The sequence below is a fragment of the Cervus elaphus genome, chromosome 8, assembly GCF_910594005.1.
Source record: "Cervus elaphus chromosome 8, mCerEla1.1, whole genome shotgun sequence".
Lineage (NCBI taxonomy): Eukaryota > Metazoa > Chordata > Mammalia > Artiodactyla > Cervidae > Cervus > Cervus elaphus.
In genome coordinates, this window is record NC_057822.1 from 48,151,924 (window position 1) to 48,170,563 (window position 18,640).

Sequence of the window (18,640 nt, forward strand, 5' to 3'; positions counted from 1 at the left end):
TTAGGACTCTGCATTTCCAGGGCAGGGGCTATGTGTTTGATACCTGACTGGGGAAGGACGATCCCACATGCTGTGCAGTGCAGCCAAAAAATAATATAAATTATAAATTTATATAAATTATTTTGTTAAAATGTGCCAACAGATCATGTGTCTGGTGAGGTGCTTAAAAAAATAGATTAAAAAAAGAAACTTCTGTCACTTGGAAATTTCTGGCACTGGTAAGATTCCAATGGTCCTCTGGTGACATGTTGCAGTGAACCCACAGATTAGGCATGAACAATTCGGTTTGATAATTGTACTTAGTTTTCTAGATTTATTTTCTACATCCTTCAGTTCAGTTTAGTTCAGTCGCTCAGTCATATCCAACTCTTTGCGACCCCATGAATCGCAGCACGCCAGGTCTCCCTGTCCATCACCAGCTCCCGGAGTTTACTCAAACTTATGCCCATTGAGTTGGTGATGCCATCCAGCCATCTCATCCTCTGTTGTCCCCTTCTCCTCCTGCCTCCAATCCCTCCCAGCATCAGAGTCTTTTCCAATGAGGCAACTCTTTGCATGAGGTGGCCAAAGTATTGGACTTTCAGCATCAGTCCTTCCAATGAACACCCAGGACTGATCTCCTTTAGGATGGACTGGTAGGATCTCCTTGCAGTCCAAGGGACTCTCGAGTCTTCTCCAGCACCACACTTCAAAAGCATCAATTTTTCAGAGCCCAGCTTTCTTCACAGTCCAACTCTCACATCCGTACATGACCACTGGAAAAACCATAGCCTTGACCAGATGGACCTTTGTTGGCAAAGTAATGTCTCTGCTTTTTAATATGCTATCTAGGTTGGTCATAACTTTCCTTCCAAGGAGTAAGTGTCTTTTAATTTCATGGCTGCAGTCACCATCTGCAGTGATTTTGGAGCCAAAAAAATAAAGTCTGACACTGTTTCCACTGTCTTCCCATCTATTTCCCATGAGGTGATGGAACCAGATGCCATGATCTTACCCAGTACAAATTTGTCAAAGGTTTCATTTAGGAAATGTAAATGTCCTAAGAGATTTTGAAGAGAGATCTTGCTTGTGCCTGTTTTTTTTTGTGTGTGTGTGCCTGTTTTTAAATCGTATACAGTTTAATCCAACACCCCATTCTTTTGCCAGAACTTCACTTTTATGTCTCTACATGAGCAGGACATAACATGAATTGCTTCATCCCTTTTCATGACTTTGCCATTTCTTTTCTTCCTTGTAACTGAATTGTTGCATGGGTGTATTTTTTTTTTAACTCTTAGATATGCCCTTCTTTATGTTGTGCAAGGGAGAATGTATTTTAATTGCCTGCTTATATACTTTAAAGCAGCTTTATTGAGATATAATTGGCATACAATAAAGTAGACATATAATAAAGATTTGCAAAGTTTTGACATGTCTGGTGTTCAGTTGCTTAGTCGTGTCCAGCTCTTTGTGACCCCATGGACATGCCACGCTTCCCTGTCCTTCACTATCTCCTGGAGTTTGTTCAAACTCATGTCCATTGGGTTGATGATGCCATCCAACTGTCTCATCTTCTGTCACCCCCTTCTCCTCCTGCCCTCAATCTTTCCCAGCATCAAGATCTTTTCCAGTGAGTTGACTCTTCACATCAGGTGGCCAAAGTATTGGAGCTTCAGCTTCAGCATCAGTCCTTTGACATGCTTGCACCCGTAAAACTATCACCATAATCAAGATAATGAATATATCCGTCATCCCCAGCAGTTTCCTTGTGCCTCTTGGTAACCCGTTCCTCCCACCCTTTCTAATCCCTGCTCCAGCTTCCTTAGGCACACCCTGATCTGCTTTCTGTCACTGTACATTAGTTTGCATTTCCTAGAATTTTATGTAAATGAATTCATACAGTACATAATTTTTTTTTGGTCTGACTCCTTTCATGGAACTTAATTATTTTAATTCATCCATGTTGTGGATCACAACAAATTGTGGAAAATTCTTAAAGAGATGGGAATACCAGACTGCCTTACCTGCCTCCTGTGAAACCTGTATGCAGGTCAAGAAGCAGCAGTTGGAACTGGACACAGAACAATGGACTGGTTCCAACTTGGGAAAAGAGTACGTCAAGGCTGTATATTGTCACCCTGCTTATTTTTAACTTATATGCAGAGTACATCATGTGAAATGCCGGACTGGATGAAGCACAAGCTGGAATCAAGATTGCCAGGAGAAATATCAGTAACCTCAGATAGGCAGATGATACCACCCTTATGGCAGAATGTGAAGAGAATCTAAAGAGCCTCTTGATGAAGGTGAAAGAAGAGAGTTAAAAAGCTGGCTTAAAACACAACATTCAAAAAACTAAGATCATGGCATCTGGTCCCATCACTTCATGGCAAATAGATGCAGAAACGGTGGAAACAGTGCCAGACTTTATTTTCTTGGGCTTCAAAATCACTGCAGATGGTGACTGTAGTCATGAAAGTAGAAGATGCTTGCTCCTTGGAAGAAAAGCTATGACCAACCTAGACAGCATATTAAAAAGCGGAGACATTACTTTGCTGACAAAGGTCCGTATAGTCAAAGCAATGGTTTTTCCGGTAGTCATGTATGGGTGTGAGAGTTGGATCATAAGGAAGGCTGAGTGCTGAAGAATTGGTGCTTTTGAGCTCTGGTATTAGAGAAGACTCTTGAGAGTCCCTTGGACTGCAAGGAGATCCAACCAGTCCATCCTAAAGGAAATTAGTCCTGAATATTCACTGGAAGGACTGATGCTGAAGCTGAAGCTCCAATACTTTGGCCACCTGATGCGAAGAGCTGACTCATTAGAAAAGATCCTGATGCTGAGAAAGATTGAGGGCAGGAGGAGAAGGGGACGACAGAGGATGAGATGGTTGGATGGCATCACTGACTCAATGGACATGAGTTTGAGTAAGCTGCAGGAGATGGTGGTGGAGAGGGGAGTCTGGTCTGCTGCAGTCCATGGGGTCGCAAAGAGCGGACACCACTGAGTGACTGAACAACAACAACAAATTCATGTTGTAATGTGTAACAATAGTTCATTCCTGTTAATTGCTGAATAGTGTTCCACTGTATGGAAATATCACAGTTTGTTTATCCATTTGTCTGTTGGTAGAGATTTGGATTGTTTCCAATTTTTGGTTATGAAAATAAAGTTGTTAGAACTTGTGGTTGCCAAGGGGGAGGAGCGGTAAGGGAAGGACGTTTTGGAAGTTTGGGATTAACAGATGCAAGCTGCTGTATATAGAATAGATAAAGAACAAAGTCCTACTATATGGTACATGCCTTAGTGACTGAACATCAGCTCTATGGAACAGAGAACTATATTCAATATCCTGTACTAAACCATAATGGAAAAGAATACAAAAAGAACATACATATCTGGATCACTTTGGTGTCCAGCAGAAGCTAACAGAACATTGTAAATCCACTGTACTCAATAAAATAAATAAAAAAAAGAAAACTGTTACAGGCATTCATGTATAGGTCTTTGTGTGGACAGATGCTTTCTTTTCACTTGGGTAAACTCCTAAATATCTGAATCATTTAGGTCTGTATTTAACTTTTTAAGAAATTGCCAAACTATGATCTGAAATGATTGTGTCATTTTACATTCCCACCAGTGGTGTATGAATGTTTCAGTTTCTCTACATCCTCACCAACACTTGATATTGTCACTCTTTTTACTTTTAGCCATTTTAGTTAAGTATGCAATGTGATTTTGATTTGCATTTCCCTGATGATCAGTGTTGTTGAGCATTAGTTCGTGTGCTTATCTGCTATCTGTATAATATCTGTTCACATCTTTTGCTTGCTTTTTGATTGGATCATTTGTCTTCATATTAATGAGTTTTGAGAGTCTTTTGGTATATTTTAGATAGAAGTCATTTATCCTATATATACTTTAAAATATTTTCTTTCACTCTGTGGCTTGTTTTCTCATTCTCTCAACACTGTATTTCAGGGACTTCTCCAGTGATCCAGTGGTTAATGGACCTACACTTGCAATGTAAGCAGTGTGGGTTGACCCCTCTTTGTGCAAATTAGATCTACATTCTGTGTGGTGCAGCCAGAAAACAAACAAACAAAAAAATCAACAAACAAACAAAAAACCCAGTCTGTTTCAAAGAGCAGAAGTTACTGTTTTTGATGAAATTCAATTTGTGCTTTTATGGGTCATGCTTTGATGTGACAGCTGAGAAATCTTTGTCTAATGTAAGGTTACAAGGGGTTTCTCCTATGTTTCTTTCAGAATTTTAAGTTTTGCATTTAGTTCTGTGTTCCATCTTGATTTAATTTTTGTCTAGTGTGCAAGATATGGGCTGAAGCTTTGTTTGTTTGTTTGTTTCAGTGCCATTTATTGACAAGACTGTCCTTTCGCTGGTGACTTGCCCTAGGACCTTCTTTGAGAATCATGTGTTGTCCATGCATGTGTCTTTACACCAATACACTAAATTGTTTCGATTACGGGAGCCTCATGTTAAAATCTGAAAATCAGGTAGTGTTTGTCCTCCAACTCTATTCTTCTTGCCAGCTAGTACTTCTTACTTAGAGAATTTTGTTCTTAGGTCTAGACTATTAGAGCAAGAGTACTAATTATAATCAACAATAACTTTCATTTTGTTTGCCAAAACTTATAACTATTCAGAGAGTCAGCAAGAGCATGAGAAATGGAATCAGATCTGGTTCTGAAACATGGTTCTATCACTGATTAACTGTGTGACTCTGGTCAGGTTACTTATCATCTGAAAGTCTCAGGCTCCTCCACTGTAAAATAGGGATGATAACATTTACCTCATAGTATTATTTTAGGAACAAATTAGAAAATATACAGATCTCTGATATAATTTTTGCTTAATATATGTTAATTTAGTTTAAAAAATTAATGCAATAAAATATATAGTATTTAGTTACCTAAGGCAGATATAATCAAAATGTCTTTGGCATTCTCATTTCTCTTATTTAATCTTTTTTTTGGCCACGTGACTTGCAGGATCTTAGCCCCTACCAGGGATCTAACTGGGCCCCAGCAATGAGAGTACAGAGTCCTAACCACTGGACCACCAGGGAATTCCTATATTTTATCTTCATTTTAAAGTCTTTTGAGTGATTATTATTTCGCTTCAAGAATTATATATAGTTTTGAGGTTTGAATTTGAACATTTTTAGATATAGCAAAATGTACTGGTGTTTCTCATACATCTGTGTTACATTCAGATGGATGGGTTAAGACACCAACGGAGTGGTGGTTGAATGAGGTTATTCAGTGCTGGGGGTGTGCAGAGACAGAGATAAACCACAACTTTTGAGGCAGAGAATATTCCAGCCAAGAAAAATCTGGCTCTGTGGGATCACACATGCATGGAAGATGAATAACGATTGTAAATCTGAATTTTTCTTTGATGGTGACTTGGGGTAGACATTGACCTGTCTCTCCTATGTCTAGGTGAAGATAAAACTTGAGTTTTCACTGAAAATTGAATTAAGCAATATTTTAAAAAGTCTTCCATACTTCATAAGAAAAAGACTAATAACCGAATTTGGAAATGGATAAAGGATATATACAGGGAGTTTGAAGTTGAAGCCAGAATTTTTAGTAGACATGTGAAAAGAATCTTAACCTCACTTGTATGTAGTGAAATATAAATCAAAGCCTCAATGAAATACCATGTTAGGTACATCATATTGGCAAAGAGTAATAAGGTTGATAATAGCAAATATTGGCAAGGATGTCAGGGAAAGTAACTAATTAACTTGTGACTGGTGGGAGTATAAATTGGTAAACCATTTTTGAAAGCTATTTGGCAATACCTAATAAAGGTGAAGATGAATATTCCCTGAGATCAGGCCTTTCTTTTCTTGGTGTTTACCCTAGGGGAATTCTCATACATATTCTGGGAGAGACATGGACAGAATGTACATTGCAACATCCTTTCTTGTAGTAAAGAATCAGAAACTGCCTAACCTGTCTCTCTGCCTTCCTCTCCCTTTCTCTGTCTCTCACGCACGCATACACATATCGAGTTATTTCCTGAACCATTTATAAGTCACAGTACTCATGACATTTACCCCTAAAGCTGTTTTTTTAAAAACAGAGTTCTGAAGCAGATGTAAAAACATGTTAACATGTTTGATTTTGCTGGTGGGACATATAGATCTGGTATTTTTCTATTTCCCTCTGTATTTGTGAGCTGTTAAAAAGAAATATGATTTTTGTTTTCCTTTTTTGCTGTTTTTTCTTCTTTAAAAATTTCTTTTAATTTCTCACTTCAGACCAAGTGAGAGATTCAGACCAATCTTTCCCTTTCTGTGTCTTGTTTGATTTAAATCTTTAATGTGTCTTTGGCTCTTTTCCTCACATGATTTGATGTATCTCCAAGGTACTGATTTTGTGTCCAGAGTTTCTTAGATATTTGTTTGCTCCTGCTCATCTCCACTCAATGTACATAAGCTGGTTAGTTATTTCTCCACTCCTTTGGTAGTAGTGGGCATTTGAGTTGATGATTGGAACTTAACTTTTGTGTTTCATGACAGGAAAGCTTTGTAGAGTTTTTTTTTTTTTTTTTTTTAATATTGTGCTGTCTGCCTGTCTTAGTATTTCAGATATTTCTGTGTAGGGAGGGATGTTTGTTTTAGTGTACGACAGATGCGTACAATGAAGATTAGATCATGCGCTTCTAACTAGAATTTCCAAAGAATTGTAATAAACAATTTTTAGTCTTCAAAAGAGAGGCTTGGGGTGTCCCCTCGGTCGGCCTGCCTAACTCAGTGTTGTTTAACTGTCAGAATGACTCTCTGCCCGCGTCAAGTTCACTTTACATGGACATGCTTCTAGTTCCCCATTTTCTTTCATCTGCTTCTTTGGTAAACAGATGACAGAAACTTCCTCTGCCTGATCCTTCCATGACATGCTGCAAATTTAGCTCAGACGCCAGCTGGCTGTGTGTGTCTTTGGCTATTCATAGAAAGGGAGGGTTTAACCTTCCTTCCTTCTGAAGAAACCTGAATTTTTTCCATGAGTCTGAATCTGTTTGCCAAGGGCTATTTGGAATTGAAGCTCCTAGGGGATAGAAAAAGATCTCTCTTTTTGTGAACTTGAACAGTCTTTTAAAAACTACGTTGATAATTTATTTCTTTTAAAAAATTAATTTATTTTAATTGGAGAATAATTACAATGCAGTGATGGTTTTTGCCATACATCAGCATGAATTAGCCAAAGGTATACATGTGTCCCCCCAATCCTGAACCTCCCTCCCATCTCCCTCCCCAACCTATCCCTCTGGGTTGTCCCAGAGCACCAACTTTGGGTGCCCTGCTTCATGCATCAAACTTGCACTGGTCATCTATTTTACATATGGTAATATACATGTTTCAGTGCTATTCTCTCAAATCATCCCACCCTCACCTTCTCCAGCTGAGTCCGAAAGTCTGTTCTTTACATCTGTGTCTCCTTTGCTGCCTTGAATGTAGGATCGCTGGTACTGTCTTTCTAAATTCCATATATATGCGTTCATGTACAGTGTTTGTCTTGCTCTTTCTGACTTACTTCACTCTGTATAATAGGCTTCAGGTTCATTTACCTCGTTAGAACTGACTCAAATACATTCCTTTGTGTATTTATGTATCCTCAAATGCATTACTTTTTCTGAGTTTTATATATGTACACAACTTCCTTATCCATTCATCTAGGTTGCTTCCATGTCCTGGCTATTGTAAGCAGTGCTGTGATGAACATTGGGGTGCACGTGTCTCTTTCAGTTCTGGTTTCCTCGGTGTGCATGCCCAGCTGTGGGATTGCTGGGTCATATGGCAGTTCTATTTCCAGTTTTTAAGGAATCTCCACAATCTTCTCCATAGTGGCTGTACCAGTTTGCATTTCCACCAGCAGTGTAAGAGGGTTCTTTTTTCTCCACACCCTCTCCAGCATTTATTGTTTGTAGACTTTTTGATGATGGCCATTCAGACTGGTGTGAGATGATACCTCATTGTGGTTTTGATTTGCATTTCTCTAATACTGAATGATGTTGAGCATCTTTTCACGTGTTTCTTAGCCATCTGTATGTCTTCTTTGCGGAAATGTCTGTTTAGGTCTTTCCCCTACTTTTTGATTGGGTTTTTTGTTTTTCTGGTATTGAGCCACATGAACTGCTTGTATATTTTGGAGATTAATGCTTTGTCAGTTGTTTCATTTGCTATTATTTTCTTCCATTCTGAGGGCTGTCTTTTCACCTTGCTTACAGTTTCCTTCATTATTCAAAAGCTTTTAAGTTTAATTGGGTCCCATTTGTTTATTTTTATTTTCATTACTCTGGGAGATGGGTCATGGAGGATCTTGCTGTGATTTATGTTGGAGAGTGTTCTGCTCATATTTTCCTCTAAGAGTTTTACAGTTTCTGATTTTATATTTAGGTCTTTAATCGATTTTGAATTTATTTTTGTGTTTATTTCTGATGTGTGCTTGCTTTTGAGTTTTTTTCTCCTCTGTGTTCCTAGGTGTTGTAAAGACCTATGCAACCATTTATTAACTGTTGGTCATCTCAGAAAGTCCACTTGGACAACAGATAGAATGAATACAAATGGTGCAGAACATGTAGCTTGGCTATAATGCCTGAAGGCTACTCTTGTCCTAGTCTGGTCCTGGATTCTAGTTTTGATCCAGAAACTACCCCAAGGCAGCCTATAAGATACCGGCTGGGCTCTGGGACTGAACTGGAAATCTGGCCCAGGGCTTCCCAAGTTCCTATTGAGTGGGAGCCAGTAGGGCTTCTTGAGAGTCCTGGGCAAAATGTGTTCATGTCCCAGTTCAAAAGAGATTTTTTTCTTGTCCATTTAGACTTCTTGCCCCAGGCGTGGTCAGAATTGAACAGGTTTGGGGACAATATTGACTACAGCATTAGTCTCAGTGGGATTCCCTCGTGGCTCAGATGGTAAAGAATCTGCCTGCAGTGCAGGAGACCTGGGTTTGATACCTGGGTCAGGAAGATCCCCTGGAGAAGGATGGCAACCCACTCTAGTACTCTTGCCTGGAGAATCCCAGGGACAGAGGAGCCTGGTGAACTGCAGTCCAAGGGGCTACAAAGAGTCTGATATGATTGAGTGGCTAACACTTTGTCACAGTGCATTTGGTAATTTTCATAAATCTTTTAACATCACAAATATCAAATTACCATCAAATTACCATGTCCCTGCTTTTATTTTTTTCTGATGTCCTAAATTTGCCAACTGGTTACTGGATGTAAGTGTCTTTATGGTGATGACTGAATGTTTCAAATTTTGTATTTCTATTAATAACATCTATCACAGTGTCTGGAAGATAATACCTTCTTAATACATGTCTGTACCTAGAAAATATGGCTGAATATATGGTGGTAAAACATATTCCAAAGTCACTGTTCTTAGTTTATCCTTCTTCAATTTTTTTCAACTTTTCTGTTTTCATCTCTCTTAAATCAAAGTCTTAGATGGTTTCTAACATCATTTGTACTGCTTCCTATAATTCTTCCTTCATACCTGTTCCCCCAAATTTTGTTCAGTCAAAAATAAAAAAGGCTTTATTTTCTCCCTTGGGCTTTATCCTTCATGTTTGAACGATTTTAAACACTGTGTCTCTGTCTGATTCTTCTATTCTATCAAGCTCTTTCTGGTTGGTATGCCTGCTGACCCTGGCTTATGGGAAATCAATTGTTTCCACATAAGTTTGTGGTTTGTGAGCTCACCTTCAGTGAGGTTTTAGTCTGTGGGAATCCTGGGTCACTTGGATCAAGGACACATCTCTCTAGATAGGTATTGTTTTTTCTTCTTGGCACCATCAGGGTATCCTTGGCCTAGAACCAATTTTTATAACTATTTTCTGGCTCGAAAGTTTCTAAACTATGCAGGGGTCTTCCCAGGTGGTGCTAGTGGTAAAGAATCCAGCTGCCGATGCAGGAGACCCAAGAGACGTGGGTTTGATCCCTGGGTTGGGAAGATTCCCTGGGGTAGGAAATGGCAATCCACTCCAGTATTCTTCAAATCCTGAAACCACAGGAGGGCAGACTCGGGATACACATGCTCAGTGGAGACACTTTTATTCTTCCACCAAGAATCTAGGCCAAGGCATTACTTTGCCATCTGCCCAGGGAGTGTTTAGCTTTTTTTGGAGCCCACCGTTGTTCTTTAGGAATTTTTCTTCAAGACCACTTTCTAGGTCTTCCAGGTTTAGTTCTCCACCTCACCTTCCATCCCAGAGCAAGTGTTCTGTCCCAAGCCCCTGGAGTGTGGCTTCTCCTTGCAGGGTAATGAGCTCATGTGCTTCCAGCTTTGGTTCTGTTTATTCCTTGTGTCCTGCCCCAGATCATTTAACTTTTTGCAAGTTCATTTAAGTGAAAGTTTACTATATGTTTGTCACATTTCCCCCAGAATTTCTTAGGGGTTATAAGGGAAAGTTTTTTTGACTATCAAGGCAGCTTCTATGATGATGTTCTTGCTTCCATTTTTTTTTGGTTTGGTTTTGAATTTTATGTTTAAATTCCTTCTCATTGTTCAGATCTTTTGCTCTTGGTAGATGTACACCCCACATTTTGTAAACAAGGTTTCTGTGTGTGGGCTATGACCCATAGGACACAAAAGGATGACTGCTGATGTTTCCTAGACATCTGGAACAGAGGCTAACAAACTAAAGTCCCATAATCTGTTTTTAATTGGATAATAATTGCTTTACAATGTTGTGTTGGTTTCTGCCATCAACAGTGCAAATCTGTCATAATTTTATATGTAAATATATATATGCCGTCCCTCTTGAGCCTCCCTCCCCTGTCCCATCCATCTTGCTTGGTCATCACTTGCTTCCATTTATAAAGAAAAAGGTTTCAAGTTGGTAGCCAGGACCCCCAATTCTTTGACATCAGTTTACTGTATTGGGCAAGTCATACAACATATCCAAGGGCTCAGAGTTCATATCTTTTAAATGGTGGTAGCAAGACTTAACAACAAAGTTCTGAAAGATGTGTCTCCCCTGATACGGATGTTATAAGATTTAAATAATAGAAGAGATGAGAAGGCATTCTGAAAAAAAATCTAAAAGCCTTGCCTCAGTACCAGATGGATTTTGTTTCTTCTTTTAGATGCCATAGGGATATCATTGGCCAATGACCTATTTTTCCTAGTATTATTATTAGCGTTTTCTTTTCCTGGAGCCTTCCCTCTCCTTCTACCATTGCATCTCCCAGTCCGTTTATCTAGCCGATGGCAAGCAGAGTGGACCTCTGCTTAGAGGATGAACTGCAACTTCCTGGCTGGTTTTACCTCGTTGGGTATGGTGATGGATGTGACTCTGTTATTCACCTCTCAACTTATGATCCTGCACATCACTCAGGTTCCTTGCTTGAGAGCAGGTGATGGCAACCTCAATAGCAGTAATGCACTGTTATTTTAGGTAAGGTCTTAATAGCACATGAAATTGTTTATATGATTCTGCTGCTTTGGTGAATTGAAGAACTGCTTCCTGAATATAGATCTTCTCTGCTTTGCCTGTTCATGGCCTGTCATGAGGGAGAGTATCAGTTGGCATAGGTGTTCAGAAAGCTGTCGGAAACCTTTAAATGCATATTAGGAGGAAAAATAGGATTTATAACCAAGGAGTTTTTACAGCGTGATCTCATGTAACACACCCATATTATAATACAAAAACTTCAATTTGAACAAGTCATGTCATAAAAGGACCTACAGGATGAGTAAAGCCTGTTACATAATGATGGACTAACCAGATTTGAATATTGGTATTTTTTTGGCCTTTATTTGAGGCCAAGTTCTCAAACAGAGCATTGACTTTGCTTCAGGTCAAATTAAAGTCATAAGTTGGGTTGGGTTAGTCCTTGTTTAAATCACTTAGGTGAGGTTTAATTTGTTGAACCAAACTCTGGAACCAGTTCAATTTATGAACGAACATATAATTATTTAACTTTTATTCTAAGGCCCAATAGATACTTTTCAGTTATTATAGAGGATTCAAAGAGAATATAAAGCTAAAAAGGAAAGTGCTTGTAGAAACATAATAGAAGAAATAGAAGACATTTGTGAAAGTCTGATCTCAGGTATTTGTATAGTTCACTGTATAAATTAATACTTGATTCTCAAATAAGCAAATATGCTTCTAAACATTGAATCTTTATTTTCACAGAAAGGATGATGTGGCAATAAGAGGGTTAACCATGGTTTTAAATCTCACTCAGTTTTCTAAGCCATAGTGTTATAATAGTGTTAGTAGCTCAGTCCTGTCCGACTCTGTGATTCCATGGGCTGTAGCCTGCTGGGCTTCTCCAGGCAAGAATACTGTAGTGGGTTGCCATTTCCCTCTCCAGGGGGTGTTCCCAACCCAGGGATTGAACCTGGGTCTCCTGCATTGCAGGCAGTCTCTTAACTGACTAAGCTACCAGGGAAGTCCTTTTCTAAGGCATATCATTATCGAATATGGAATAGTAACGTGACTGCCCTACTTCCTCTTATATGTAGTGATTGCCTGTAGCATACATAGACATAAATTCCCAGTTAATTCAAACCCCCTCTTTTGATCCGCTGAAAAGTTAGTTAATCTCTTCATTAAACCTATTTACCAGACCTCCTAACAAATAGGCTGGCTTGAAGATCAGTTCTTGTCATGTTCCCTGCCTACCATCTGTTTTAGATAATAGTGAGTCATGAAATGCCTAAAAGCTATAGTCTGGAAGAGACTGAGAGCAGAGGACCTGAACTGTCAGAAAACAAAATAACATCCTTGGGCTTCAAGGACTGTTAGGTATATTGTCTAGTCAAGGAATGATAGGAATGATGATTAAAATCAATAGTGACTCTACAAGTGTCAAAACTAAAATGCATCCCAGTTTCTGGAGAAACTGCCAAGACGGTGCATAGGCTTTGGTTACCTTTGTTATAGGATAGCTGCTGAAAGTTTGTAGCAGAGGCCATGCATGTAGACTAGTCGAGTTTGGTCAGTTTATGCTGAGCACCTAGTATAGGCTTTCCCTGTGACTCAGCTGGTAAAGAATCCGCCTGCAAGGCAGGAGACCTGGGTTCGATCCCTGGGTTGGGAAGAGCCCCTGGAGAAGGGAAAGGCTACCCACTCCAGTGTTCTGGCCTGGGGAATTCCATGGACTGTATAGTCCATGGGGTTGCAATGAGTTAGACACGGCTGAGTGACTTTCACTTCACTTCTTCACCTAGTATGGTGCTACTATAGGGAGAGAGGTAAGACCTGTTCTGTACCCTACGAGAGTTCTCAGTCTTCGAGGGAAGATGTTGTCACTGAACCAAACTTGGATCTGCTCACCTGTGTGCAGTAAAGACAATCTCCTGATACTGGATTGTGGTGAAGGAACATGCAGCGTTTATTGCAAGGCCAAGCAAGGAGTGTGGGCGACCGATGCTCAAAACTCCTGAACTCCTTGATGGCTTTGAGGGAAAGGTTTTTAAAGTCAGGGTGATGGAGAGGGTTTTGGGGTATATGATCAGCTTGTGGCCATTCTTCTGGTTGGTTGGTGGTGAGGTAATTGGGTGTCAGCATCCTCAACATTCTGGTTCCAACTTGTCTGGGATCTACGTGCTTATGTCAGCACGCAGTTAACTTCTTCCTCTTGGTGGAGGTTTCAGTATCTGCAAAACAACTCAAGGATGTGGCTCAGGATATTATCTATAGCCCTCGAGGAGGAACTCAAGGTCCTAGATTTTGTTTAATGTCTGTGTTATTTTCTCTTTTCTTTGTTTCTGCATTTTCTCACTTTGATTAAATTTCTTCTTTGAAACTAGGGGAAAGCCTAGGAAGCTAAAGTTTTTCTACAAATGAGGCAGGTAGAGGACACGGATGGGGAAGTTTCCATAGGGTCCTTCTGGGTTACAGTATCCCACAACTGTCTATGCTGTGACAAGAGTGGCCACCATGGAGCACTTGCTGTGTGTGTACCAAGCCTCATACCTGCTGAGGACTTATTTACTTACATTGTCTTGAATGCTCTTATCAGTCCTCTAGGGAGGTATTATCTCCAATTTACAGATGGGGAAGCAGTATTTTTCTCCCCTGCCTGTTACCACGCTGCCTCACAGCACAATATGTTGAATGCCATGCAAAGGACTTAGTCTGGAATCTGACAGGTGAAGGTCTAATCTTGACTCTGCTGTATACCTGTGGAGTCTTGAGGACATTTCTTAATTTATTTGAGCCACAGTTTCTCATCTGTACGACAGAGTTAGTAATATCTGCCTCAGCTCTTAGCTTCAGCGTCAGCACCCTCAGAAAGGCCTTACGCAACCGCCCTAAGGAATCTTGTTCTCATCTTCACAGTCACTGGATCTCATCCTGTTTTAATTTTGTTATAGTCTTTATCACCATCTGAAAGGATTTCATGTGTCACTGGGTTACATGACTATTATCAGCCTTCCCACTTGATTGTAAGTTTCGTGAAGGCATGAACTCATAGTTACCCCTATGTCCCCAGAATCTGGTTCCTGACACACAGTAGGCAGTCAGTAAGTATTACATGAATGGGCAGTGGTCTAAGCAACAGCAATGGAAAATAATTGTATTTATATTTCATGTCCTTGTGAATAGTTTAAGTTTTCTTAGAAAGAAAATAAGTCATTGAAAACTTTGAACTGTACTGTTAAGATAGGTAGAAGCATTGAAATTTTTTTACCCATACTGAAGATTTAAAGAAAAATTTATTTCATCATCCAGTGCATGATGGGCCATCCTTGAGCTGAGCTGGGCTCTAATAAGAGGAGCAATGAGGCAAATACAACATACGGACACAGAAATGGGGATCTTTCCTTGATGGGACTGGGGGAGATGCTGAGAGAAATGTGTAAGCAGCACTCCTCTGAATAGATGTTTGACCTTCACTCTCTCTCACAAGCATTAACCTCAGAGTAAGTGACTTGTCATACTGTATCTACCAAAGGCAGCTCCGGCCGGTACTGACTTGTTTATCTTTGCCATCGTTTCAGGATTCTGAGAAGCGAACCCCACTTCATGTGGCTGCGTTTCTGGGAGATGCAGAGATAATTGAACTCCTGATTCTGTCAGGTAAATATCAGCTGTACTTAAAAGTCAATGGCATGTGAAGATTTAAATAACCAATTTACTAGATTGACTACTACAAAGAACCCAAACAAAGTTTCTTTATTGTGCTTGTGGACATTTATTTGATCATTGACTTTATCAGTAGACAGGGGACAATACAAGACATTCTTCTTATTGAAAAATGACTTCTCCAGTAAAACTTTTATGTTGCTTTGGAAGTCTGACTCCTGACCATCTTAACAAGTAGTCAGGCCCAGGATTGTGGATGCATTCCGTACATTTGGATATCTGTTTCTTTCACTGTAAAAAATTAAAAATTAAAGAAGGAAAATGGATTCCTTAAAGTCTACATGAATACACATAGATATGTGTGTGTATTTACATATTTTTAAATTGCATTGCAAAACAGTACTATTTTGTTTAACTTAACCTCATGGAGGTTAGGTTAGATACATGACTATAATGTAATCAAAGCATAAAAATATGGGGAAAAAATGAAACATCAGTTTCTGGATAGTAGTTACCTCTGAGGAGGCAAATAGAGTGAGAGATGTTTTCAGGGGAGGGTAAAAAAGAGACAGTAATTATGTAAAATACTTCATTTTTTAAAAATTGGGAGTAAATATGTGGCCAGCACATGTTGTGTGCATACTGGTCTTTGTGATACTGTTCTCTTTATTTTTCTATGTATTTTAAATATTTCATCAGATTTTAAAATACCAGCGTTTTCATTTTGGGAAACCTATATACTTGGTGGGAATCCCAGGTGGCTCAGTGGTAGAGAATCTGCCTGTCAGTACAGGAGATGCAGAAGACGTGGGTTCGATCCCTGTGTCAGGAAGATCCCCTGGAGGAGGAAATGACAACCCACTCCAGTACTCCCGCCTGGAAAATCCCCATGGACAGAAGAGCCTGGCGGCTACAGTCCATAGGATTTCAATGAGTCGGACACTATTGCATGACTAGACAACACATAAGTACCTTTGCTCGGTATATCCCACCCAAAACCAGCATGTGCTTTTTCAAAACTTTGAGTGTTTGCTGAACAAATCCGTGGAGTGGATCTAAGCATGTGCATGAGTCTCCATGTGGATTGCATGCAGGCTAGCTGGCTTTCTTCTTCCTTCTTTTGGTTTGGGGAGATTCAAATCTGGAGGAAATGCCGCTGCCCAGAGACTATGCAAAAGCCCAATAATAAGGTTTCGCCTTTGTTTGCAGTAGTAAAGGGAAATTGTAGAATTCCAAAGTCAGCTATGCAAAGACAGGAACTGATAACAGTATTGGAGCAGGTGTGGAGAACACTGTGAAAAAGAGTGGTGCTCTGATGCACAAGGAAGATTCACATTGCCCTTATTTTCATTGTGTTTGTGTTCTTGAGGTAGCTTTTCTCAGGAAACAAGTATTCTGTGCCTTGCAATGCTTGTGCTCCATGCTCCTGACAGTCTCACGGAGGTTAGGTTAGAATTCGTGGAGTGTTTTCTGTGCTCTTGAGAACAGGCCTTCCTTCTGATAATTCTAAAGATGTTTCAAGGCTGTATTCCAAACAAGCATGTACTGCTTGGCACTGGCACCATCTGTGGCCAAGAGCCGGTGCACACCTGGCTGGTTGCCCCAGCAGTAGAAATCTGGCCCATGGAAAATTATAAGCAGAATCAGTGGAGTTGCCAAATAAAGACTTTTGTGGTATGACACCTAATGATCCCAACAAGCTCTACCTACCTTCTAAGTGTTGTTTTAAGACACAGCTCAGGGTTCTCAGAGGAATGTTTGGTTCATGACTGTGCAAATTTAGAACTTTGTCTTATATCCCCAGCTATGCTTTTTTGCATGTTGTTTTGTCTGTCTTTCTATGTTTGAAGGGGAAAGTTTTAATTCTTCAACATGGAGGTGACCCATCTATTTTTTCCCAGGCATCTAGGGTCTGATAATCAAAAGACTTGGTTTCACCTCTCCTTTATGTGGGCATGGAGCACCCTCCTCTTTTAAACAGGGCTCATTCAGAGCCAGGAGAAACTGTTCTGTATCTTTTGATCTGTACTGCTGTTTCCTTAGCCCAGTCATCTTGGAAGAATCACTGAGCTATTAATGCCTCTAGTATAATTTCAGGTGGCACATGCTATGGAATTTTTCCTCCTCCCCTCATCAAATTAGGAAGACAGGATACGGAAGAGAATTGTGAAGGTTCTTTAGGAATTTTACTCAACTGTGGAAACTTAGCAAACTCTTGAAATTGTCATGGTTTTAATTTCCCTGAAAGGTCCTTTATTCATTTTGTGTAGTATATTCCTAAATAAATATCATTGCAAGAGCAGTGATTTCATCTCTTGACTTACATCTGGCAGCTGACCCTTTAGGGAATCCAACCAAATTGTTTTCCAGTTTAATAATGAATGAGGTGCTAATGAGTCCCATGTTGGACAAATCATTTGACTTTGCCAGAATCTCCCATTACAGCTGTGTTCTCCATTGTTGTATTAACTTACAGAGCATAGTGTAACTCCAGCCCACTAAATTCCTACTGACATTATCTTTTGTTAGCTAGGCAGATGGAACCCTGAGTGCGTCTGAGTAGACAGCAAGGAATTCAGGCCTTGCAGATTTCCTCCTCTTATAACTGCTTCTGGCTTTATTTTCACCACCTGCTTGTAGCTTCTGTTTTGGAACTGACCTAGTCAGGATTAAGGCAGAGAGAAAGTCAAGAGCTTGCTAAATCATTTGCCTGGAGATATATGAATGAGATCAGTGTGAACCAATCAGTGGCTAAGAGTTAAGAGACTAGTGTTGAGATATGGGGAGGGAAGCACACAGAGAAACATAGTAACAAGACCTTGTACAGAAATTCTGGAAACACACAAGGGTTAGAAAGAGGGTTCTGAGCTGAAGGAAGAAAACCAGGAGTACACACCCTGTAATATGTGAGTGTTTGTGAGTTGTAACTATTAATTTAAAAAAATAAATTAGAATGTAGGCCACCAAACAAGTGGTATTCCTATGACATTATTTCCTGTGATTTTTCAAAATGTGATTACCACTCCCAATGCAAATTGCCTCCAGAGCTGGTGGCAGGTCATTCTTTTGATTCTTTCATGCATAACAAATATTCATCCTTTGAGGTTGGATTTGATTTTTGGGGGAGGTCTAGAAAAAGAGGGGTAATTAAATGAGGCAATGCTGATTTTGGTCTCCAATGTAGTGTGATTATAAAGTAATGGGCCATTTGCTGATAGGCATATAAACTGGCCCCAAAGGCAACTCCAAGGGGAGTTTTTAAAATGTTTTGAGCAACTGCCACATATTTGGAATTATCATATATTCTTCTAAGGCCATTGCTTTGCAGGACAGTGCTCCTGGGCTATAATGAGATTTGGTCTGTTTGTTTTAAAAAATCAATAGCAAGCTGATCTCACTGTATTATAATCATATTTCATGTGATTTTTCTTTCATATTTATTTCTATAATTAAAAGCCAAACGTTGGCTTAAGAATCAATTGTTCTCGCTGGCCTGTAAGATTTTTAGTCATTTGATCTTTCTTTTTCCTTTGTCCTACTTGTTTCTAGATGACACGGTGAAAAGAACAGAAATATTGCCTCTGAAAA

At 39.7% G+C, this 18,640-nt stretch overlaps 1 protein-coding gene across 4 annotated transcripts in view; it reads left to right on the top strand.

Moving 5' to 3' along the window:
- Positions 1–18,640, top strand: part of ANKRD44 (ankyrin repeat domain 44) — a 304,247-nt gene that overhangs the window by 148,888 nt on the left and 136,719 nt on the right. For all 4 annotated transcript variants that reach the window (XM_043910502.1, XM_043910501.1, XM_043910504.1 and 1 more), the window contains one exon: positions 14,968–15,046. In XM_043910502.1, the coding sequence (XP_043766437.1) occupies positions 14,968–15,046 (79 nt within the window). The remainder of the gene's footprint in view (positions 1–14,967; positions 15,047–18,640) is intronic.